The sequence below is a fragment of the Haematobia irritans genome, chromosome 3 (assembly GCF_050003625.1).
Source record: "Haematobia irritans isolate KBUSLIRL chromosome 3, ASM5000362v1, whole genome shotgun sequence".
Lineage (NCBI taxonomy): Eukaryota > Metazoa > Arthropoda > Insecta > Diptera > Muscidae > Haematobia > Haematobia irritans.
The window spans coordinates 233217983-233245106 of NC_134399.1; the positions used below are offsets into that span (position 1 = coordinate 233217983).

Below are 27124 nucleotides of genomic sequence, written 5' to 3' on the forward strand. Positions count from 1 at the left end.
TTTCGTTTGTTTCTTCTTCATACGCGCAACAACTAAATCTTCATTCAAGTTTGAATCAATTGTGTTTTCGGGTAAGATTTCGGGCGATGTTGTGTCCGCTATCGAAGTCATATTTTTTGCAATTTCCTTTGAAGTCAATATGGAAGCGCCGTATTTAGACAAAGAAGTAAATATAATGGATTTTTGTGGCACTTCAAATATCTCTGAAGAGTTTTGAGGCTTTAATTGTTCGGTACAATATGAATCTAAAATTTCATTATAACGAGATATTTCACATGAATGTTTAGATGCGCTATTTGGTGTTGAAGAGCACATTGCATTCGAAGACATTTTGGTTGAAGTTGTGGGAAATGCAGTTTCGACGATGGTAGAGAATTGTGAAGTTTGACGTGGAATATAAAGTGAATCGCAAAGTTGGTTCGCTGCTTTCTCCTTCATCTTCGGAACACATATATCTATATTAGGTTTTGGATCAATTGTTGTCTCGGTTATTGAAATCATATTTTTTGAAATTTCGCTAGATGTCATTATGGAATCATGCTTTTTAGATAAAGAAGAAGACACGTAGGTTTTTTGAGGCATGTGAAATATCCCTGAAGTTTGACAACGAGATTTACATAAATGTTGAGGAGCACTTTACGTTCGTAAATGTTGAGGAGCACATTACGTTCGAAGACATTCTGGTGGAAGTTGTTGGATATGCAGTTTCGACGGTGGCAGAGAGTTGGGAAAATCGACGAAGTAGGTACGGTGTATTGCGATGGTGTTTCGTTTGTTTCTTCTTCATACGCGGAACATCTAAGTCTATATTCAAGTTTGTATCAATTGCGTTTTCGGGTAAGATTACGGAAGATGTTGTCTCCGCTATCGAAGTGATATTTTTTGAAATTGAAGTCAGTATGGAAGCATCGTGTTTAGACAAAGAAGTATATATGTTGGATTTGTGGGGCACTTTAAATATCTCTGAAGAGTTTTGAGGCTCTAATTGCTCATTGCAATGTGAATCTAATATTTCATTATAGCTAGTTGTTTCATATGAATGTTTAGGAGCGTTATTTGGTTTTGAAGAGTACATTTCGTTCGAAGACATTTTGGTTGAAGCTGTTGGAGATGCAGTTTCGACGGAGGCAGAGAATTGAGAAGGTCGACGAAGAAGGTACGATATTTTGTTCGAGGTAAATTTGGATTCATTGTGTTTGGGTAAATTAGTAGATACGCCGGGTTTTTGAAGCACTTCAAACAACGCTGAACGATTTTGAGGCTCTGTCTTTTCTCTTTTAGGTGTTTCTATAATGCATATTAGAAGGAAAAAATACCTTCAACTTTCAAAGAGTAAATATAAAAACTAAAGTTTTTCACAAACAATCAAGTTATGGTAGTTGTACTCCTAAAATCTCGTCTATTGTCTTTTTATCTTATCAAAAAATAGAAAAGTTGAAATCGACTTTTTGTAGTGTCCAAACTTCACTTAAACACTTGATTTTAAAGAAGAAGTCAAATCGACAAGATTGATTGGCCACTCAACAAATGTCGACACTTTCAAGTTTTCTAAATTTCGAAAAAAGCGAAACGTAAAAATTTGTAAAATCCGATTAAGTTGAGAAGATAAACTATTTACTACAAATTTATTGAAATACAAATAAAAATTTTGGGCGCACTTACCTTCTCCAGTTTTGGTAAATTCTTCTTTCTTTTGAACCAAAACTGACCGAACATCTGAAATTGTAAATAAGTAACGAAAAAGACAATTCTGTTAAGCCTAATAAAAACGATGATTCATGACACAAATAATTTAGTATTTATATGAAATAGAAGGAACATTTTTTTCTCTTGTTAAGACATTTTCATATTTTGGTGGAAAACAAATTGGATTTTAAAATTGTTAAAATGTCTTTAGCGCTATACGAATTTCGTGCTATGTACAATTTGAGTTAAATTTATTCTTAAAGGTGAGTATCAAGTTCGAGTTTAGCGTCATTTTTTTCACTAAAGTGATAAATAAATCATTAAAAAAGCCATAAAATTAAACATATTTGTTGCAGATTTCATTAAAACTTGATGGGGAATAGTCCGAAGCAAATTTTCACAAAGTTTGTATTCCTCAAAATAGATTATTAAAGAAAAGTACTCGTAAAAAAATGACGATTTTAACGGCTACACTCGAACTTAATACCCACCTTTAGAGAATATAAGCATTGTGAATACAATTTAAGCAAGCTTCAGGCATTCCAGTAGAATATAAACTATTTTAAAATTTAGTAAAATTATGTACTTAATTTGTATAAAACTTTTTTATTTATAGTTTACGCAATTTAAGGTAAATGTAAATATATCCTTGCTTCAATTCTGCTTTTCTATGGTTCGGAACCATTACCAATATCTTTGGAATTGGACATGTCTTTTTTTCAATGTATTATAATGTAAAGTTCAGGATTTTACTAAAATGGTCGAAAATTACTTTTAAATAACCAAATAATCAAAATAATCCACTGTTTTAATTTTTGTTACAAAGTTTTAATAAAGTTTTTTTAAAATTTAAGTGATACCATGAACTGCAACTTGATTAACTGTCAATTTCATGTACAGTGACTCGCATAAGTATTCGGTTTTTTGATTTCTTAATAAAACTATTTTAATAAAACTATTTCATAAAATGTTATGCGGTTTGCAAACAAAATGCATTTGATTTCAAGAAATCAAAAAGCCGAATACTTATGTGAGTCACTGTACATGAAAATGACAGTTAATCAAGTTGCAGTTCATAGTATCACTTAAATTAAAAAAAAAAAAAAAAAAACTTTATTAAATATTGTAACAAAAATTATAACGATGAAGTGGACCTCCCAGGCAGACTAGTGTAGTTTCAGCCCAATTAAGATCAGGCAAGTGCAGCCGCCTCAATTCCTACTTATCGGTGATTTATAGCAGCGTAGCCGACGTATGTCCAACTTGCAACCAAGAGCCACACGACACGCGCCATCTTTTCTCATGCCCAGTTAAACCAATCCGACCATAGTCATAGTCGCAGAGTTCCTTGATCTGGCTACAAGCTGTTGTACCAAAGCGTATAACACGAAATGAATGAGACCAAATAAACTGTTACAACAACAACAACGATGATGTGGATTATTTTGATTTCTTGGTTATTTATAGTAATTTTCGCCCTGTTTAGTAAAAGGTACCAACCCAATTGAAAACTAGGACCAAAATAATGTCTCATACAATGTGATTACTGATACGTTTTTTGATTTAATGATTAAAATTAATGCAATGAAATTTATTTCACGATTTTTTGATTAGTTTTTACTCTTATGTATATCCTTGGACACATTTTAATAAAACTATTTCATAAAAATGATAAGCGGTTTGCAAACAAAATGCATTTGATTTCAAGAATTTAAAAAAAAAGTAATACTTATGTGAGTCACTGTAGCTCAGTTAATCTTTAACTCGCAGTTATCAGGAAGTAAATTCAAAATATCTTCTCTTCGGTTAACTTTATTTTGGGAATTGAACGGAACTGTTGTAAAGTTCTGTGTATCATCTACCCACTGTGGACACTGTTTCGTATTTATATTAATAATTTATTTGTAGTTTAAAAGTCCCATGACAATTATAACAAAACTACACAGACAGGATATCTCAAATACTGTTTCGTAAAGGCCCGTATGCACCTCTAGCGAAATTTTCGGTAGCAAAAATTTGTTATAAACCAGCTAATCGCTTTTAAAAATTGTTAATATATGTTCCAAATATTCCTCAAAATAAATGGTTGATTATTTACAGCCCTTTTGAAACTTTTACGCACACAATGATTGTAATAAATTAAATGTTTTCCGCCAAAATATGCTTTTGATAACCCTGTTATTTTCATTAGAGGTGCGTACTAGCTTACGAAATTGAACGCTACCGAAAATTTCGTTAGCATAAATAGCAATACATTTCTTATGGAAATGAAATTTTTCGCTAGAGGTGCATACCAGCCTTAAAAAACTTGAATTTCATTTTAGAATTCAGAGGACCAAAAAAAAAAAACAAGAGAAGTCACCTCGCATCAAATATTCATTTTTTTGTAAACTAGTCTAATTAGCGAACTCTCTGTGGTAATAAAATGATAATACGACAATGGTAATGGTGTAGTGCTGCATTGTCAACAAAAACAGTCTGAACATTAAAAAGAAACATTCGCCGACAAGCTTAAGGTTGAATTACACACCATGCGTCAATCCGTGCGTTGATGGAAGGGTTGATTTTTTTCTGTTTGCGGCAGACTATTCGAGCTTTTGATTTCAAAGAGAAATGTCAACTCTTCAATCATCGGACGCATTGTACGCATTGAACGCATGGTATGTAATTCTACCTTTATTGTATTTGTCGTCGCGGCAAAAATGTTTCGCCTACCGCCTATCGCTATGGTTATATTTACACACCAATGTATAAAAATGTATTCAGGTATTGGGCAAATAATACACCCAGAGAAATGGTTGGTTGTAATTCGATCATTACAATGAGGAAATTACGCCAGTATTATTATTTTCCCCATTATACATCCACCACGACCATTGATAATGTTTTCGTTTATTGATAATGTTTTCGATTAAAGTCAATTATTTAATGAACGTTCACATATTAATGATAATTATTCAACTTTACGAACAGAGCAGTTATCACTTGTACTCGTCATAATAAAATAAAAAATTTATTTAAAAATTTCCATAACTGAGTAGGCTATGAGTTAAGTTTTTTCTGTATTCACCAGTAGCATATCTGAGTTTGACTTGAATCACACACTATTTCTTTAAAAACAAGCTGTTGGCAACATTGAGTAGGCCAAGAGTTATTTGATTTGATTTTCAATATTCAACCCATTCCCCCCATCTACATATCCAAGTTTGCCACTATTCTTTAAAAAACGAGCTGTTGGCAACATTGCGTATTTTTAATAAAGGGTGATTCTTTTGAGGTTAGGATTTTCATGCATTAGTATTTGACAGATCACGTGGGATTTCAGACATGGTGTCAAAGAGAAAGATGCTCAGTATGCTTTGACATTTCATCATGAATAGACTTACTAACGAGCAACGCTTGCAAATCATTGAATTTTATTACCAAAATCAGTGTTCGGTTCGAAATGTGTTTCGCGCTTTACGTCCGATTTATGGTCTACATAATCGACCAAGTGAGCAAACAATTAATGCGATTGTGACCAAGTTTCGCACTCAGTTTACTTTATTGGACATTAAACCAACCACACGAATGCGTACAGTGCGTACAGAAGAGAATATTGCGTCTGTTTCTGAGAGTGTTGCTGAAAACCGTGAAATGTCGATTCGTCGCCGTTCGCAGCAATTGGGTTTGTGTTATTCCACCACATGGAAGATTTTACGCAAAGATCTTGGTGTAAAACCGTATAAAATACAGCTCGTGCAAGAACTGAAGCCGAACGATCTGCCACAACGTCGAATTTTCAGTGAATGGGCCCTAGAAAAGTTGGCAGAAAATCCGCTTTTTTATCGACAAATTTTGTTCAGCAATGAGGCTCATTTCTGGTTGAATGGTTACGTAAATAAGCAAAATTGCCGCATTTGGAGTGAAGAGCAACCAGAAGCCGTTCAAGAACTGCCCATGCATCCCGAAAAATGCACTGTTTGGTGTGGTTTGTACGCTGGTGGAATCATTGGACCGTATTTTTTCAAAGATGCTGTTGGACGCAACGTTACGGTGAATGGCGATCGCTATCGTTCGATGCTAACAAACTTTTTGTTGCCAAAAATGGAAGAACTGAACTTGGTTGACATGTGGTTTCAACAAGATGGCGCTACATGCCACACAGCTCGCGATTCTATGGCCATTTTGAGGGAAAACTTCGGAGAACAATTCATCTCAAGAAATGGACCGGTAAGTTGGCCACCAAGATCATGCGATTTGACGCCTTTAGACTATTTTTTGTGGGGCTACGTCAAGTCTAAAGTCTACAGAAATAAGCCAGCAACTATTCCAGCTTTGGAAGACAACATTTCCGAAGAAATTCGGGCTATTCCGGCCGAAATGCTCGAAAAAGTTGCCCAAAATTGGACTTTCCGAATGGACCACCTAAGACGCAGCCGCGGTCAACATTTAAATGAAATTATCTTCAAAAAGTAAATGTCATGGACCAATCTAACGTTTCAAATAAAGAACCGATGAGATTTTGCAAATTTTATGCGTTTTTTTTTTTTTTAAAAGTTATCAAGCTCTTAACAAATCACCCTTTACAACAAATGTAAGAATTGTGTTTAGTACGTATTCAATTCTGATCAATTCCTTTTTTCGAAAAGCAAATAAAACATATGTAATTGTTTGCATCGCGGCTATTTATTTTAATAAAATCCACTGCTTCTATTTATTTACATACAGACGCAGAGATTGACGCGAAACAAGAAGTCACAAAAAAGATATTAATGACGGCATAATCGTATAAAATGCTATGCATTGAAATTATTAATTAATTTGTTGTGTGTTTTATATTCCATACGTGGTTCGGCAAATAAAGGAACTGGTTTCGAATTAAGGAAATTGAATTTTGTGTTTTACTCCATATTTATGGGAGAAGCAAGATCAAGATGCCAAATAATAGAAAATGTTATCAACTACATAAGAATTGTTTTTTCCAAAGCCCACTTCTGTTTCTGTTCGTAAGGACTTTTTTGTGCTGAACTATCACTATATGCAGATTTGTGACGTGTTAGATAACTTGGAATTTTCAAGTACAACCGCAGTCCGTCTTAATTTTTGGATTAAATGTTTTATTTAAGACAATCTTTACACACGCAGAGAAGGTATATGATCACCATAACTATTTTCCAAGAGCAAAATGTTACTCTTTCACGGAAAACATGTAGCATGTTTGTCGAACCCATGTTTTTTTCTAGAAAATTGTGTATCTGATTTCGTAAAGCATGTTATGTTTAGCGAGAAAAGAAACTTTGCGACAAAAAGCTTACATGGTCTCTGTGAAAAGTAACATGGTGCTCTAGAAACATCCCTACGGAAAAGTTAGTTGCAATTTTTAAATAGTCGTAATTTATTGATTTCCATACTCGCTTGATATTAAAATCTTTTTGGATCTACGTGTTTATTTCATATTTTATTTCAATTCGACATATTTCAAAAAAATTTTTTTCATTTTGGGTGCGTTTTGGATATCCTAACTGAAACAAGGGGTGCTGCTGCTAAATTGTCCCAGGACGTGCATGTTGGAATGTGTCAAAGACGTGTCCTAAAGTGTAAATTCCCCCCGTCAATGACAAACCCATGTTAAAGTGGCCGGTCCCTTCTATACGTTTTGACCAGAACTTGGACTGGTCCATACACATCAGGGACTAGTCATGTACCGATCCTGAGGTTGGCGCATTTCCCGTAGGGATGTTTGAGATTATCATATTCTTTCTCTGGGCGCACTACAATCTGAATGCAGGAACTTTACACTTGAAATTTGGATTTTTGGAATCCATACTGCAGTTTTTGTGAGTGATTATGAAATTCTGGTACAGATACGGGTAAATTTGAGTGAGTGTGTTTGACTAGAAAATATGGTGCATCTTTTTTGATCGACCTTTGGTGCTGGCCTACAATTTGAAGCGAATGGTTAGCATCCCCTCCTTGCATTCACATAGTTTTGTGGATTGAAGACAGTTTCGATCGAACACTAAAAATTTTTTCAACAGTAGATTATTCCCTTTCAGGAATGTTGTTGTCATTTTCTGAGTATTTGAAGTTTCTCTAAGTGGTTTCACCGCAATGTGGAATGCCGTTCGGTGACGGCTATAAAAAGGAGGTCTCTTGTCACTGAGCTAAACACAGAATTGGGCAGCACGCAGTGATGAGATATTATCAGCACTGTTGTATCACAATGGGCTGAATATACTAAGTTAGCCTGGAATATCGAGCTGTTATCAGGGCTGTGGAGTCGAGCCACTTTTGCTCCAGCATTTGTCATCACCCTCGACTGCGACTCCGAGTAACTAAATCGCATTTTAATAACAATCATTTCTAATTTCAAGGTGCCCCGACCAAAAATGAACCAATATAAATTATTTATTTTTGTATAAAATGCTCTATACATAAAAAGCTGCAAATTTCACATTTACCGCCAATTACATGCCGACTAACCTTAGCATTTTAGAGGTCTGTAAAGAAATTTGAACTAATTGGCTCATATCGTCAATAAATTTTATTATGACATAAATCTACATATACAGTATATAAAAAAATTTTCGTTTTTTTGATTTCTTGAAATCAAATGCATTTTTCTCGCAAACTGTTTAACATTTTTATGAAATAGTTTTATTAAAATGTTTCCATGGATATACATAACAGTAAAACGTAAACAAAAAATCGTGAAATTAATTTCATTGTATAATTTTAATAATTAATTCACAAAAACTACAAAAATAGCTCACAAAAGTATTCGTCGTATCAGTAATCACATTGCATGAGGCATTAATTTGGTCCACTTAGTATTTGGTTTAGTGTCCTTTGTTAGCGCAAATGGCTTCCAGTCGTCTTGGCATCGACTCTACCAATTTTCGACACGTTTCTTGAGAGATTTTGCCCCATTCTTCGTGTAACAGTTTTTTAAGGGTTAGTTTTGGTTTTGTCCGATCCATGATTCCAAAATAGACCCTTAGAGGTGCTTAGCGGTGGCGTTTTGAGGTATTTGGTGTTGTGAAGGAGTCACATTTTCACATCCCAGGCCGTGTGTTTGGGGTCGTTGCCTTGTTGGAACAAGAAATATTTATCTCGGAATCCCATTTTAGCGGCGCTGGAGCGAAAAAATTATTTAAAATTTTTTAAATATGTTAAAATACATTTTAGCGTTGATGGTCCCATCAATAAAAACTAAGTTTCTAACTCCACGTGCTGATAAACTACCATTACCATTTACACTTGCTTTAAGAATGTTAAAAAATGTAAAAGCACGTGTAAATGGTAATGGTAATTTGTCATCAGGTGGAGTTGGAAACTTCGTTTTTATTGATGGGACCATGAAAGCCAAAATGTGTTTTAACATTTTTAAAAAATTTGAAAGAAATGTTTCACTCCAGCGCCGCTAAAATGGTATTCCGAGATAAATACTTCTTGTTCCAACAAGGCAACGACCCCAAACACACGGCCTGAGTTGTGAAAATGTGACTCCTTCACAACACCAAATACCTCAAAACGCCACCGCTAAGCCCAGGTACCAACCACATTGAAAACTAGAGTCTCATTTGGAATCGTGGATCGGACAAAACCAAATTTCATCTTGACAACCCCTAAAAATGTTACAGCAAGAATGGGGCAAAATCTCTCAAAAACGTGTCGAAAATTGGTAGAGTCGGTGCCAAGACGACTGGAAGCCATTTGCGCTAACAAAGGACACTAAACCAAATACTAAGTGGACCAAAAAAATGTCTCATAGAATTTGATTACTGATAATACGACGAATACTTTTGTGAGCTTTTTTGTTGTTTTTTATTTAATTATTAAAATCAATACAATGAAATTAATTTCGCGATTTTTTGATTACGTTTTACTGTTATGTATATCATTTTAATAAAAGTATTGCATACCAAGTAAGTAAAACCTAAAGTCGGGCGGGGCCAACTATATTATACCCTTCACCACTTTGTAGACCAAACTTTGTGTTACGATCTTAACTCCTTCATGAAAGTTTAGATTTGCATATAGAAATACACAGAGAAAAAGTGAGCTGCTTTATAGGAAGAATGAACTACCTCGCACGAAAATTGAACTAAATTGTACTCCACATTTTGAGATTTCCACAAAGCGATGTTAAAACCGGGAAATTTTAATGGCCTCTTGTACTTTTTAACTGCAGTTCACGAAATTATATCCTCTCATATAAGAAAAAATTAACTAAAAGTAAAGCAGAAAATCATTGGCGCCAAATCATAACCATTCTAACCATGCAGTAGTTCATTCTTGCTATTTTTGGGAATCGTACAAAAATCATCGTTTGCTTTAGTTCATATTGAACTTATGTGTACGGTCATTGAACTTCATACTCACGTTTAGTTCATAAAATTTTTGAGGCATACTTAAAAAAAGTAAGATTTCATTAAGCTGTGGAAAATTTCGATAAAAACAATAAAACTTAACTGCTAGCAAATAATTGTTTTCCAATAAAAATAAGTTAAATTTAGCGTTAGCAAAAATACGAAAAAATTTTTCTGTGTAGACATTTTTTTTTACTTCTACAATATCTCTAGAGTTAAAATTTAAATTGGCTAATACCCTGGAATGAAGCACATACATACATTTAAATCTGAACTGACAACATATATTTTAGGCTTCTTAGTGGACAATATATTTAAGATTTCTCAGAAAATCTATTGACTTAACATTTAAGTCGGCGAATGCCCTGGGTGGAACACAATGTTAGAAGAAAAATATGGGAAACATTTATATATGAACCAATTTAAAGGCAACTTCGCAGGAGGAGTGTATTTATGATTTATCGGCCGATAGTTATGTATTACAAGTATAGGAAAATTGAAGTAATTTTTCAAGTTTTCGACTACGATGTGGCCATTTGGCAAGGAAAATTTTGGTATTTTGACCTTTTTTGTCGAAATCAGGAAAACATATATATGGGAGCTATATCTAAATCTGAACCGATTTCAACCAAATTTGGCACGCATAGCCACAAAGCTAATTTTACTCCCTGTGCAAAAATTTAACTAAATCGGAGAAAAAAAGTTGACTCTATTGACTAAGCTGTGGCGATTTTGCAAGGAAAATGTTGGTATTTTGATTTTTTTTTTTTTGTAGAAATCAGAAAAGCATATATATGAGAGCTATATCTAAATCTAAACCGATTTCAACCAAATTTGGCACGCATAGCCAGAAAGCTAATTCTACTCCCTGTGCAAAAATAAAATTTGGCACACTTGACTGTACTACTATTCGTACTCTTAGTGCAAAATTTCAGCAAAATCACGCCCACGAAAAAAAATCAAATTAGTTCGTGCGTGAGTACTGTTTTTCATTTCGTTAATGTGCGTGAATGGGATCGGCTACCTACGTATTGTGCGTGAGCGAAAAAATATTTTGCTTCATTAATGAGCGTGAGTGTGCGTGAAATTTCAGTCACGCGCACACCTCTAATAAGAATATTTTTGCAATCGAAAGGTGCGTATCGTATCGTATTAACCTTTTAAAATTGTAAAATTGTTTTACTCCTTTCTGAAAACCAAGAGTGATATATATGGGTTCATTGGAATCTTCGCCTTCCAGTTACGAAGTAGCGTTGGCATTAAATTGTATTTTTGTTTTAAAGTGGATATTAAGTTCGAGTTTACCCGCTAAAATCGTCATTTTTCGCGATTACTTTTCTTTAATAATCCACTTTAAGAAATAAAAACTTTGTGAAATGTTACTTCCATCAAGTTATAATAAAATTTGCAACAAAGATGTATAAATGTATGCCTGTTTTACTGATTAAGTTTTCATTTTAGCGGCTAAACTCGAACTTAATACCCACCTTTAGCTGTCTTTTTCAGTTGAACCCAAGTAGAAGCAGTATGTCTGTGGCTGAGGGAGCCACCGTGGTGCAATGGTTAGCATGCCCGCCTTGCATACACAAGGTCGTGGGTTCGATGCCTGCTTCGACCGAACACCAAAAAGTTTTTCAGCGGTGGATTATCCCACCTCAGTAATGCTGGTGACATTTCTGAGGGTTTCAAAGCTTCTCTAAGTGATTCCACTGCAATGTGGAACGCCGTTCGGACTCGGCTATAAAAAGGAGGTCCCTTGTCATTGAGCTTAACATGGAATCGGGCAGCACTCAGTGATAAGAGAGAAGTTCACCAATGTGGTATCACAATGGACTGAATAGTCTAAGTGAGCCTGATACTTCGGGCTGCCACCTAACCTAACCTAACCTATGTCTGATATAGAACCTAATGAGCAGCAGTACAACCTCTATGTAAATGTAAAACCTTTCTTTCTTTTTGATTTAAAAATATAAAAAAATATCCGAAAATAATAGCAATATGTATTTTTCATTTATATTTTTTATCTCCAGAATTTACAATGTATAATCACTATGGTATAATACCAATTACATTACTTTGCTATTATTTTCGTCTATGATTGGTTCAGATTTTAATAGATTTCAATGTGTGTAAAATTTTTAAAGGAATTGCTACTAAAATTAAATTAATCGAGCCCCGTTTATCACTAAAGACTATAAAGGCAAATGAAGATTACAACTTAGGAGCTAAGAATTTAGGTAATGCTTAACGAAATTAACTTTTAATTAAACAAAAATAAGTTCTAATAATTCTGTTTACTTTCAGAAAAACTAATTTAGCTTATAGGTTGCTGACTTATTGGAAATCTAGACTCATCTACATATTAGAAGGAGCATGTTTACGTTATAATAAGGAAGATGATTTATATGACGTTATGATGTTTTCACCCTTTAAGGTGAGTATTAAGTTCGAGATTAGCCGCTAAAATTCCCATTTTCACGACTGTTTTTGTTTAATAATCCATTTTCAAAAATATAAACTTATTGAAAAGTTTCTTTCGGCTATTCCCGATCAAGTTACAACATTCTTTGCATCAAAAGGTTATAGTTTTATACATCTTTTTAATGATATATTTTTCATTGTATCGGCTAAACTCGAATTTAATACCCAACCTTAGTTGTTATTTATAGTAATTGCAAGTGTAATTTATATTAAAACATAACATACAAATGACAAGAACCAAATTCTTTCGTCTATTGCATAATTGACAAAAATAAAATATAGAACATGTTTTATAAGGAACACATATTTCCTTTTATTTCAAATAAAACTAAGTAAGATTTTGGGGTGTGCAATATATATATATATTTTTGATTGAAATTTATTACCAATTTCAATTAATTATTTAATTGAATCAAACAAATAGATCATTGATTTTTGTTGATAAATTAATTCAACATTACTGTGAAAGGATATACCACTGCAGCACTGCACTGTTTTATTACTGTGTGGTAAAAGTTCATTCAGAACACTTCACTGTATGTTTTTACCACTTGTGGAAGAGGCAGTGTCCACCAATTGTAGAAAAATGGAAAGGGAACAAAATCTGTCTATTGTTGGTTTCAAAAGATAAATCGCTGAGCGAAATTAGAGAAAGTTCGGTTGTAGTGCATAGTGATTCTTCTCCTAAAATGACTATCATCAAAAATTTGTTTATAGAGATTCAATGTAGACGGACGTAGGTTTTTCCCCTTTGCTTACACCGAACAAGTGCATCTGCAAGATTTTTTCAGAACAGAATGATGAAGTTCCTGCGTCAGTTTGTTATAGTCATGCCACTTGGAATAGTGGGAAACGACCAAAGGTCTAAACTTTGCTGGTTTATTGGGCTGATTGAACTCTTAATTTGTCATCATATGAATTCTTCCCTCCTATTTCACATTTTAGGGTTTGAAACAAAACTATTTCTCAGACATGGTAGGATTTTCATACGTGAAGCCAGAGGATATAACAACAAATATTAAGCATCTCACGGATGTAGTTAAAATAATGGGCGTTTCAAATGTTCCTTTTACAACTGCGAGACCATTTCAGAAAATTATTTTATGTTATTTAATTCTGCGAAATTTATGATATTTATGACACCTGGAATACGAAAAAATGCCATAGGTTGATTGAAACCTGATTTGATGAAAAAGAAATTGTATCGATTGACGAAGAGAATCCCAGCAAAAAAAGCGTCCCTAAAGAAGTACTTAAATGTTTTTTTTTTTTTTTGGATCCAGAAAGAAGCAAAATTGGCGCAGAAGCGACGAATTTAAAATGGACTTGTCATATTTATTATTTTTAATGCATTTTAAGTTGTGCCTTAAGAAGAACTTCCAAATTTTGCTGTGAAAATCGTTTGAAGAAACATAAAAAACCACACACATTTTATTAAACACTGTCAAACAAGATATTTTATTTTCTTACATTTTGGATTATTTTTGGCTCGACTGAGCACAATTATAGTAAAAAATAGGGGTAATATTCAAATCTAAAACCATTTTAGTGATTTTCGCAAAAGAGTATTTATTGTTTATCGGTCGATAGATATATATTAGAGATATAGGAAAATTTGGAAGTACTTACCATTTTTTCCCAACAAAAATCCCGTTTCAGTTTTTCCATGACTGCTGAATATCACCGTCCTTTTTCCTTTAGATATTATACTTTCCGAGTCCACAATGTACAAATCGCTTTTTGTACTTTTCACTAAAGAATACATCTATAAATAAATTTAGACACAAAAAATTTAGACATTAAATTTTGGGTTTTTTTACTTGCTTCTAGCAAAGCAAGTTTTATTTTTTTTGCTTTTTCAGCTTTTTTCTTCATATGCTATCAAGTCCTTTAAAATCACAATGGACTGAATAGTCCAAGTGAGCCTGAAACTTAACCGGTCCTTTAAAAACGAGTAACGACAACTTTATTTTCGAAATTAAGACTCAACTTCCAGTAGAAATTATGCTGTTTCAAGTAAAAAACGTCTTTAATGTTAAGTTTTTAAAAACATGTCTGATTTTTTAACGATTTTTTACTTTGTAGTCAAGATGCAAAAAGACGACAAATTTAAAGACAATTTCATTAATTTTAAAGAATTTTTCTGAATTATTAAAATCAAGGTGACCTTAGCCCAAAATTTTTTTCTTTCATGTTATACCCATTTGTATGTCAAATCTCTTAATTATAAGGGCAACACGACTTCATTGAAAAGTTTATGGACTTTTGGACAAGCAAAAAGCTTTATACTAGAGAAATGCGTCTTCTATGCTAAGCAAAATTTGCATTCGGATTTTAGCCATGAAATCTTTTACAAATCTCAACCGATTTCAATCACATTTTAAGTTACTAAAATTTATACTCCACGTGGAATTTTTTAAACATGTTATGGAAGACAGAGTTTTGTTTTGGTGAAAAATATATACAGTGAAACCTCCCAAACTTCCACACTTGAGGGAGCCACCATGGTGCAATGGTTAGCATTGCATACATAAGGTCGTGGGTTCGATTCCTGCTATGACCGAACACCAAAAAATTTTCAGCGGTGGATTATCCCACCTCAGTAATGCTGGTGACATTTCTGAGTGATTCAAAGCTTCTCTAAAGTGGTTTCTCTGCAATGAGGAACGCTGTTCGGACTCGGCTATAAAAAGGAGGTCCCTTGTCATTGAGCTTAACATGGAATCGGGCAGCACTCAGTGATAAGAGAGAAGTTCACCACAGTGGTATCACAATGGACTGAAAAGTCTAAGTGAGCTTGATACATTGGGCTGCCACATATCCTAACCTAACCTAATACTTCCCGAACGTGGACAGTTGTCTGGGGACATTTACTATATGTAGTGTCGTCATTACTCCGTATTATCATATCTAAATTTACATATAAATATGGTAACATTGTTCTTTATTATCCATTTGCTTTAACTATGACATTTCATATTCACGACTTGTATGTATGTAAGTTCATCTTAATATTTGAATAAAGTTCAGTTATCTGTTGTCTACTGAAGTAAAGACATAACAATTTAATGGCGACGAGGATCAAAACGTCAAAGTGCAAAGATAACTAAATTTACGCTGTGCAAATCAAAAATTTGTATCAAATCAACATCGATCAATTAAATAAAAAGGACTTTAAATATGGAAGAACAAATGCATAAATTATTAGAAGCGATTACGGCAATGACGACAGCTATGAGTGGGGGAAGCCAAAGTGCACTTCCAACAACAAATGTCAGCGTGATTTCAAGCTTCGAATCGTTCGATCCAAAAGTGGAATCATTCAAAAATTATAAAGAACGTCTTGAAATACATTTCCAACTTAAGAAGGTTTTTACAGATAAAGAAATGTGTGCGAAACTTCTTCTGCAATACATTGGTTCATCGAATTATGCTCTATTAACATCTTTGGCAGCGCCAAAAGCTATAAGTGAACTAAATTACGAACAAATAATTGAACTGTTGGAGTCGCATTTTTGTCCCAAAAAGAACATTTTGGTTGAGCAACATAAATTTCTGTCCGAATTACAAAATGAAGACCAGTCAATTGCGGAATTCGTTTCGGTTCTCCAAAAAAGAGCAGCAGATTGTGCATTTGTGTGTGATTGCCAGAAATCCGTGTCTGATATTTTTCTTAGAGCTCAATTTATAAGGGGCTTGCGTAGCAGCCACATAAGAGAACAGTTACTTCAAAATCCAACGGCATCTTTCTCGGATATTGTGCAAAAATCATCAGCATTGGAAGCAGCGAAAATAGACAACACCGCAATAGGGAATAATGAGGCAGGTTCTTCGACAAATGTGAATCAAATTCGAAAGGCAACTCAAAAAAACGACAGCGTTGATCATAGCCGAGGCAGAGCAAGCAGAAACAGTGTTTATAAAAGCAGAGCAGCAAAGTCTAAAGTAAATTACAGCGAACTAGGATTGGATGGTTTATGTCTTAGATGCGGAAAATCCAACCATATTGCGAATGAGTGTAAAATAAAAAAGAATAAGGTAAAATGTTTCGCCTGTGGAAAGTTTGGCCATGTAAAATTAGTGTGCATTAAAGAAAGAATGAATAAAAACAAAACAGAAATGTCTGCCAATACTCTGGAGGTTTGCGAAACAAACGGTTACGGCATAAACAAAATATTCAATATTTTCAAAACATCATCCTCCAATGTAGAGATGCAGAAATTTATTGTTGATGTTTTGATCGAAGGGAAAAGACAACGGTTTGAAGTAGACTCAGGTGCGGCGTTCACGTTAATTCCCAAAAACGACTTCGACAAACTTAACATCAGCTCACCTTTAAAACCAACCAGTGTAGCTTTTCGAACGTACACCGGGGATATTTTTAAGCCATTGGGTGTTGTGGATGTACAAGTGCAGTTCGATAAAACTTTATCAAATGAGCAAATGTATGTAGTAGCTTCTAACCATGCTGCACTTCTGGGCCGCTTTTGGATAAGGCATTTAGGAATAAATCTAAATGAAATTGATAATGTCACAACAAGTTTTGATCAAGGTAAGCTGTATTCAAAATATTCAATTGAAAAAATAATGCAGAAATATCCTGCAATTTTCGAACCAAAAATTGGTTGTGTACCTGGATTCCTTTGTAATCTTAAATTGCAAGATGGGGCTAAGCCAATATTTGTGAGAGAAAGACAAGTTCCTTTTTCACTGCGCGCGAAGGTAGAAAAGGAGCTTGACAATTTAGAAAGAGATGGTATAATAACTAAAGTTAATACCAGCGAATGGGGGTCGCCTTTAGTGGTAGTGCAAAAACCAGATGGCAATGTCAGGCTTTGCGTAGATTACAAAATTGGAGTGAATCAACAACTACAGTCTGCTCACTACCCAATTCGGCGTATAGACGAAATTTTTAACAGCTTAAAAAACGCAAAGTATTTCTGCAAAATTGATTTGTACAAAGCATACCTCCACATTCAAGTTGACGAGCGCAGCAAGGAAATACAAACTATATCTACCCATCGTGGCACCTACAAAATGAACAGACTTTCATTTGGAATTAAAACGGCACCGAGTGAATTCAATAGAATTCTAGACCAGATACTACAAGGGCTAGAAGGTACCATATCGTATTTCGACGATATCGTTGTATGTGGGTTTTCTATAATGGAATGTTTACAAAGACTAGAAAAATGTTTTGAAAGGCTACACAAATTCGATCTTCATGTAAACCAGAGCAAATGTGAATATTTTAAAACAGAAATAACATATTTAGGCTATGTTATAAGCCATAATAAAATTGCAAAATGCAAGAGCAAAACAAAAGCCATTTCAGAGCTACCACATCCCAAGGATGCTGACGGTGTAAAACGTTTCTTAGGAATGATAACATATTATTCAAAATTCATTCCGAATATATCAACCCTAACCCATCCATTACGTGAACTTTTACAAAAGCACAAAAAATTCGTATGGTCGAAAGAATGCCAAGATGCCTTTAATGCTCTAAAACGTGAAATAGTTTCGGATAGAGTTCTTCGGCCTTATGATGAAACATTGCCGATAACGGTCGCGTGTGATGCTAGCCCTACGGGCATTGCTGCAGTTTTGTCGAATGTAGTAGAGGGCGAAGAACGGCCAGTGGCTTTCATTTCACGTGCGTTGACAAAAGCCGAGCAGAACTACAGCCAATTGGACAGGGAGGCTTTAGCCATCATATTTGCAGTAGACAAGCTTTTTATGTACTTATACGGCAGAAAATTCACGCTAATAACCGATAATCAACCTTTATCAAGAATTCTTCATCAGTCGTCCAAAATACCAGCTATGACTTCAGCAAGATTGTTAAGATATGCATCGTTTTTACAAGGATTCGACTATGAAGTGAAACACCGTAGCGCAGAAGAAAATGTGAATGCTGATTGTTTGTCAAGAGCACCATTAAGTCAAAATTCGGAATATATACATTTTCTCGATCAAGAAATTAATATTGTTCAAGAACAAATTTTTAACGAAATTTCAACTAATTCTATAACTGCTTTAACTATAGCAAAAGCAACGAACGAAGACCCGGAATTATCAAAATTAAAATCTGATTTGACGAATGGAAACATTAATGAAGCTGAGTATTCTATTCAAAATGGCATAATTCTAAAAGCAAATCGGATTATTATTCCAAAACAGCTACGAGAAAAAATGTTACAAGAATTGCACCACACCCACATAGGAATTGTAAAGATGAAGCAACTGGCCCGCAGGTATGTGTTTTGGAACGGCATCGATATGGATATTGAAAGAATGGTAAGAGCTTGTGCAGATTGTGCAAAAGTAAGGAAAAGTCCCCCAAAAGTTACAGTGCACCATTGGGAAGAGCCTGAGGAGAATTTTTCTCGAGTTCATATCGATTACGCCGGACCATTTATGAACCATCACTTCCTGGTCCTAGTAGATGCTAAATCCAAATGGCCAGAAATACGGATTTTGAAGAATGCACCAACAACACAATCAACAATATCTTTATTGCAAAATATTTTTTACACGCACGGATTGCCTCGAATTCTAGTTTCTGACAACGCCACAATTTTTACAAGCGCTGTTTTCAAAGAATTTTGCGAAGCCAATGGAATTTTACAGAAATTTATTGCGCCAGGGCATCCGGCAACAAACGGCCTTGCTGAAAGATATGTTCAAATCTTGAAGACCAAACTCAAGGCTATGGAAAATGATACAACACCATTATATCAAAAGGTTCAAGAAATTGTATGGCGCTACCGGGCAACACCATTGGCCAGCGGTGATACACCAGCAAAATTATATTTAAATCGAGAAATTAGATCCAAGCTAGATGTCATCCGACCAAGTAAACCAGAAAAGTCTAAACCATCTGAATCCAAAGTTCGTCAATTTTGCATTGGTGATACAGTACAAGTACATTGGTATGAGAAGGGGAAGACGGTATGGAAGTTTGGTATCATCACAGCAAAGTGGGGACATCTACACTATGAAGTTTTATTGGATAGTGGTTACAAGTTAAAGAGGCATATCAATCAAATCCAAAAGACTGAGGTTCAAAGAGATGATGAAGCCGTAGAAGAGCAGGTCCAACCAAGTAGTAACTCCAAGCCATTAAAGGATGAAATCTGGATTGAGACATCAACCAATAAACCACCAATTGAACCGGCACCATCTACACCTCCAGTGCGCATCCCATCAGGTAGTAATGCAAGCATCATTAGACGATCTAATAGGACGAGAAGACCGCCTGCTCACTTTTCGGATCATGTCCGTTATTAAGCCTGGGAGAGTGTAGTGTCGTCATTACTCCGTATTATCATATCTAAATTTACATATAAATATGGTAACATTGTTCTTTATTATCCATTTGCTTTAACTATGACATTTCATATTCACGACTTGTATGTATGTAAGTTCATCTTAATATTTGAATAAAGTTCAGTTATCTGTTGTCTACTGAAGTAAAGACATAACACTATATTAACACATTAAAATTAACCTCTTATAACTGGACACCTCCCAAATGTGGACAAAATTTTGGCGACCGCGGGTGTCCACCTTTCAGCGGTTTCACGGTATATATACATATATATGGGATATATTAATTACTATATTAATTACTTACCTTCACAACGCATAGCACCAAAGCACACCACGATTTAAAATATCTTCTGCAGGCTTCCAGTTAACGTTTTTCTAGAAATATATTAGCAAATGAGAAAAAAAACATGTAGTTCACATTTTTACTTCAACCAGTTTCAATTACTTACCTTCCTTCACACAGCAAAGCGCAACACAATTTATAAAATTAACTTCTGCAGTGTACCTGCAACAAGCTTCTAGATGGCAACTTTTTTTTCTAGAAAGATACTCTAGTGTAAAATAGCCGCCATTTCAGAACGCTTGTTGCAGGTAAACTGGCACGAAACGCTAGCTTCACTAGTGATCAACGATTTTTTTAAACGTTTACCGTTATAGTAGTCGAATACTCATTAAGATACCCATAAACCATAATTTTCTCTAAAGGCCGGTATGCACCTCTAGCGAAAAATTTCATTCCCATAAGAAATGCATTGCTATTTATGCTAACGAAATTTTCGGTAGCGTTCAATTTCGTAAGTTGGTACGCACCTCTAATGAAAATAACAGGGTTGTCAAAAGCATATTTTGGCAGCAAACATTTAATTTATTACAATCATTGTGTGCGTAAAAGTTTTAAAAGGTCTGTAAATAATAAACAATTTATTTGAGGAATATTTGGAACATATATTAACAATTTTTAAAAGCGATTAGCTGGTTTATAATTTGTGTACACAGCCCTGTTTTTTTGTTGTAGACTTAAATAAATTTTTGCTACCGAAAATTTCGCTAGAGGTGCATACCGGCCTTAAATCATCACGTACGCTAACACAAGGTAAAGGCCGGTATACACCTATAGCGAAAATTTTCATTCCCATAAGAAATGCATTGCTATTTATACTAACGAAATTTTCGGTAGCGTTCAATTTCGTAAGCTGGTACGCACCTCTAATGAAAATAACAGGGTTGTCAAATGCATGTTTTGGCAGCAAACATTTAATTTATTACAATCATTGTGTGCGTAAAAGTTTTAAAAGGTCTGTAAATAAGGCCGGTATGCACCTCTAGCGAAATTTTCGGTAGCAAAAATTTATTTAAGTCTACAACAAAAAAACAGGGCTGTGTACACAAATTATAAACCAGCTAATCGCTTTTAAAAATTGTTAATATATGTTCCAAATATTCCTCAAATAAATTGTTTATTATTTACAGACCTTTTAAAACTTTTACGCACACAATGATTGTAATAAATTAAATGTTTGCTGCCAAAATATGCTTTTGACAACCCTGTTATTTTCATTAGAGGTGCGTACCAACTTACGAAATTGAACGCTACCGAAAATTTCGTTAGCATAAATAGCAATGCATTTCTTATGGGAATGAAATTTTTCGCTAGAGGTGCCATACCGGCCTTTAATCAACAAGGGTAACGTGAATTACAAAAAAAGGAAAAATATTAGAATAGAGAACATTACATTGTTACATTTTATTTTAATACTAAGTTTTGAAGAAAACACGTTGGTGACTTATTTTCTTGATGTACACACTCTCCATACATCGATTGGTGTTTGTGGTCAGCGAGGGAGGGGAAAAAATTCAAATCTGGAGATGGGGCACGAGTTTGCCGTCCAATTCAACAAAAGCACGAGAAAGATGATGACATCATGGACAATTTGCATTTTTTGAATCAATACTTTGGAATATTGAAACACGTCCAGAGAATATTGTCTTCAGGTGCCACCGATCATACGACACAGAAACTTAATCGGGTTTTTATATCTATTATGCCTATTTTATAAGTTTTTGTGTATTTGTTATAATGAAAATGGTTTGGAATAAAATAAATAAGGAAAAAGATACAAATGGTTCTATGCGATTTGCTTTTCATAAACAATCACCGAATATAAGTGCTTTCTATTTTTCAAGAAAATCACGGACCACTCCGATCCTCGTTCAGTAAAGCAAAAGCGAAGAATTTTAACAACACAAAAACATTTTCAAAACAAGTAAGTAAAATCTAAAGTCGGGCGGGGCGACTATATTATACCCTTCACCACTTTGTAGACCAATCTTTGTGTTACGATCTCAACTCCGTCATGAACGTTTAGATTTGAATATAGAAATAGAGACAATTTTTCTTTTACTTCTACAAAATCTCTAGAGTTAAAAATTTTCAATTGGCTAATGCCCCGAAATGAATGAGGCTCCTTAGTGGACAATATATTTAAGACATCTCAGAAATCTATTGACTTAAAATTTAAAATTTAATGGAACACAATGTTAGTCGGGCGGGGCTGACTATATTATACCCTTCACCACTTTGTAGACCAAACTTTGTGTTACGATCTTAACTCCTTCATGAATGTTAGATTTGCATATAGAAATACACAGAAAAAAAGTGAGCTGTTTTATAGGAAGAATGAACTACCTCGCACGAAAAATTGAACTAAATTTTACTCCACATTTTGAGATTTGAGAAATTTTAATGGCCTCTTGTACTTTTGAACTGCAGTTCATGAAATTACATCCTCTCATTTAAAAAAAAATAACTAAAAGTAAAGCAGAAAATCATTGGCGCCAAATCATGACCATTCTCACCATGCAGTAGTTCATTCATACTATTTTTGGGAATCGTACGAAAACCATCGTTTGCTTTAGTTCATATTGAACTTATGTGTACGGTCATTGAACTTCATATTCACGTTTAGTTCATAAAATTTTTGAGACATACTTAAAAAAAGTAAGATTTCATTGAGCTGTGGAAAATTCGATAACAACAATAAAACTTAACTGCTAGCAATTAATTGTTTTCCAATGAAAATAAGTTAAATTTAGCGTTAGCAAAAATACGAAAAATTTTTCTGTGTAGAGACAATTTTTTACAAAATCTCTAGAGCACATACATACATTTAAATCTGAACTGACAACATATATTTGAGGCTTCTTAGTGGACAATATATTTAAGACTTCTCAGAAAAATCTATTGACTTAAAATTTATGTCCGTGAATGCCCTGGGTGGAACACAATGTTAGTAGAAAAAATAGGGAAACATTTATATATGCACCAATTTAAGGCAACATCGCAAAAGTGTATTTATGATTTATCGGTCGATAGTTATGTATTAAAAATTTAGGAAAATTGGAGTACTTTTTACAAGTTTTCGACTAAGCTGTGACAATTTTGCAAGGAAAATGTTGGTATTTTGACCTTTTTGTCGAAATCAGAAGACATACACACAAAATTTTTTTTTTTGATTTCAATCACGAAATCGCGGATTCAATCATTTTTTTAATTGAAATGTCTTCAATCACGAAATGATAGTATCAATCACCCATTTTGATTGAAACCAACACGATTTTCAATTAAAAATTTAATTGACTTTTGTCACGGAATCAATTAATTGTGTGATTGAATCAATTAAAAACGTGATTGATTTTTAACATAAAATTCAATCACAGTTTTAATTGAATCAATTAAAATTTTAATTAATTTCGCGACAAAAAACAATCAACTATTTGATTCATTCAATTAAATATTAATTGAAATTGGCTATAAATTTCAATCAAAAAATGTATATATTACGACCCCAAAATCGTATTTAATTTTATTTGAAATAAAAGAAAATATGTGTTTCTTATAAAACATATTTAATATTTTATTATTTTTTGAATTATGCAATAGACAAATAAATTTGGTTCTTGTCATTTGTGGTTTGCTCTAACATAATTACAATACAATTACATAAATTATATAAATCATTATCTTCCTTATAATAATAACCATGTTAGCATGGTCCTTCTAATATGTAGATGTGCCTAGATTTCAATAAATCAGCAGCCTGTAAGCTAAATTAGTTTTTCTGAAAGTAAACAGAATAATTTCGAATTTAATTTTGTTAAATTAAAAGTTAATTTTATTAAACATTACCTGCATAGAATATCCAGTTCAATTCTTAGTTCCAGGTTGCAGATTTATAGTCTTCTTTTGCAGTTGTAGTCTTTTAGCATAAAAAGGTGTATTAAGGAGCTCGGTAATTTAATTTGATTTAATTTAATGAAATCGTCTATTAAAATTTGAACCAATCATAGACAAAAATAATGGGAAAGCAATGTAATATTTGGTATTATATTGATGATACTTTGCAAATTCAAAAATAGAAAAAATATATAAATGGGAAATACATATTTTATTATTTTCGGATATTTTTCATATTTTTAAATCCAAAAGAAAGAACTTTTTTACCATTACATAATTCAGCTCATTAGTTTATATATCAGATATACTGCTCTCTACTTGGGTCAACTGAAAAAGGCAGGTAAAACAAAATACAATTTAATGCCAACGCCACTTCGCAACTTCAAGGTGAATCTTCCAACGAAACCATACCGCTCTTGGTTTTAAGAAAACTAGGAGTGAAAAAAATTATAATTTTAAAAGATCAATACGGTACCCACTTTTTTGTTGCAAACATATTCTTACATATTTGATAAAATGATGGAGTTGATGGGATTGATTGGTCAATTTCACGAAATAAAATTGGTTACTAAAAGAAATAGAATAAAAAATATATTATTTTAGTCCGTTATAATGTAAAACAGGCTTCAATGGAAAACGGTATTCACATTTCACAATTTCTTACCTTCAATAAACGTAGATTGTTTTCCATTTTTACAATACCTTACAATACCACAAAACACAAACACAGGTAATTTCAAATGCGTTCTCTCATATATTTTTTTAAACCTTTACCACGTGGCCATTTGTTGTTGCACACTTTATTTATTTCAACCCTTTGCTATGATTTGTTGTTGCGTTCAAAATATTTATGTACACATTTTCAATACAGCAGACAGAATGTCGCCAATCATGTTTTTCAATTTACGCGAAAAACAAAAACCCAACCGTTCGTTACAAGTTACTTCTACAGACTGATCTCTCCATCATACAATGTTGAATAAATACCCATTCTCTTGTTCTCTTTTCGCTCTTTCCATTGCTCAAAATTATTCAATTTCAATCACAAAAGTGATTGGATCAATCACATGTGTAATTGGAAACGGAAAAAATTTCAATCACGTTTGTAATTGAAAATTATTTCCGAATTGATTAACAAATTGATTGAATCAATTAATATTTTAATTGGAAACGTAACAAATATCAATAATTATTTTAATTGGGTTTTATTCGGATTTGATTAAATAATTAATTGAATCAATTAACATATTAATTGAATCCGTTTCCAAATTCAATTAAGTGTTTAATTGAAAAAATGTTGGTGATAATTTTTTGTGTGTATATATCTAAATCTGAACCGATTTTAACCAAATTTGGCAAGCATAGCCACAAAGCTAAGTCTACCACCTGTGCAAAAATTCAACTAAATAGGAGAAAAAACATTGCCTCTATGGTCATATGACTGTAAATCGGGCGAAAGCTATATATGGGAGCTATATCTAAATCTGAACCGATTTCAATAAAATTTGGCACACTTAACTAAACTACTAATTGTACTCCTAGTGCAAAATATCAACCAAATTGGGAAAAAACTCTGGCTGAACCGATTTCAATAAAATTTGGCACACTTGACTGTACTACTATTCGTACTCTTAGTGCAAAATTTCACCTAAATTAGGGTAAAACTCTGGCTTTTGGGCCCATATAAGTGCATATCGCGCGAAATATATATATGGTAGCTATGTCTAAATCTGAACGGATATTGTGCAAGTTTTTCGAGACTCATAAAATATTCGAATATACAGAATTTGAGGAGGATCGGTTGATATACACGCAAATTATGACCAGATCGGTGAAAAATATATATGGCAGCTATATCTAAATCTGAACAGATTTTGTCCAAAATCAATAGGGATTGTCTTTGTGCCGAAAAAGGACTCTATGCCAAATTTGAAAACGATCGGACTTAAACTGCGAGCTGTACTTTGCACACAAAAATACATCAACAGACAGACAGACGGACATCGCTAAATCGACCCAGAATTTAATTCTAAGCCGATCGGTATACTAAAAGATGGGTCTATGACAACTATTTCTTGGCGTTACACACAAATGCACAAACTTATTATACCCTGTACCACAGTAGTGGTGAAGGGTATAAATACCTTTAGCGTAGCTGAATCCATTTTATGATGCTCATATATTTGTTGATTGACATTTTCTCTTTAACTACCGAAAGTGTTTAAACTTATTTTAGATTAAATTTCGTATTCATATTTTATCTGACAATCAATTATTTGATTACGAACAAACAAAATTACAGCAAAATTTTGTTGAAACACAAATGTACTCCTAGATAATAGTGGATGATTTTGTCTTTTGCCCTGCCGCAAACCCATTCGAAAGAAAGACAGTCACTCGAAGTCAAATGAATTTGGGTTTTAGAAAATTCGATTTATTAAATACATGGCTTATCAAAAAAGGGTATTTTCAAACTTTTTGGCCTGAGAATTCATTCAAATGTTGACATATTTTGTATATGATGGTTTATTTTTCGACAATAAAATGTGAAGTGACTTCCCATTCGTAATTGAGAAACCAAGCACAATTTTCTCTAGTTCGGAATACGAATGAAAGTTTTCGTTCGATATACTGGAAAGTACATTAGAGCTCCGCTCTATTTTACATGTTGCTTCCTTGTTTTATGGGTAAAAATCTTTCTTTTCACGAAATAGATTTATATTTCGGGTTGCACCAGAAGTGTTTGGAAGTGTTGGCTTGAGACTCCATAAAGTGTATATATTCTAGTTCGTTGTTAAAATCTGAGTCCATCTAACCATGTATGTGAGTCTATTGAACCGTATCGTGATTTTACATAAACTTTCGTTTTGTTATTCGTCGCCAGATATTGAAAATAGGCCATTTGGGAGGAGGTATCTTGAGCGTCGTGAAGGCTTTTGAATCACAATCCATCTGAAATTCGGTATTCACTCCCAAGTAAGTGGTTCACATAGGTTCGTTCCAGATTTGACTTCCTTAGTCTCCTGGAGGTTTG

General features: G+C 33.7%; 1 protein-coding gene across 1 annotated transcript; it reads right to left on the reverse strand.

Moving 5' to 3' along the window:
* Nucleotides 1-541: 541 nt before the first annotated feature.
* LOC142228211 (uncharacterized) lies at nt 542-20464 on the reverse strand. The gene is made up of 5 exons (XM_075298577.1): nt 20306-20464; nt 20161-20231; nt 14151-14286; nt 1663-1716; nt 542-1287 (listed from the first exon to the last, which is right to left on the reverse strand). Exons 3-5 carry the CDS (start codon nt 14284-14286, stop codon nt 614-616), a joined length of 864 nt encoding a protein of 287 aa, XP_075154692.1. The 5' UTR covers nt 20161-20231; nt 20306-20464; the 3' UTR covers nt 542-613.
* Nucleotides 20465-27124: the final 6660 nt, after the last annotated feature.

Bases quoted from the DNA above. Each gene is read 5' to 3' on its own strand.
- LOC142228211 (XM_075298577.1), bottom strand. From the start codon at position 14,286: ATGTATTCTTTAGTGAAAAGTACAAAAAGCGATTTGTACATTGTGGAC. The intron at 1,717-14,150 runs GTAAGTACTTCC...TTACAATTTCAG, and splicing joins ATTTTTGTTGGGAAAAAATG to ATGTTCGGTCAGTTTTGGTT. The intron at 1,288-1,662 runs GTAAGTGCGCCC...TATGCATTATAG, and splicing joins ATTTACCAAAACTGGAGAAG to AAACACCTAAAAGAGAAAAG.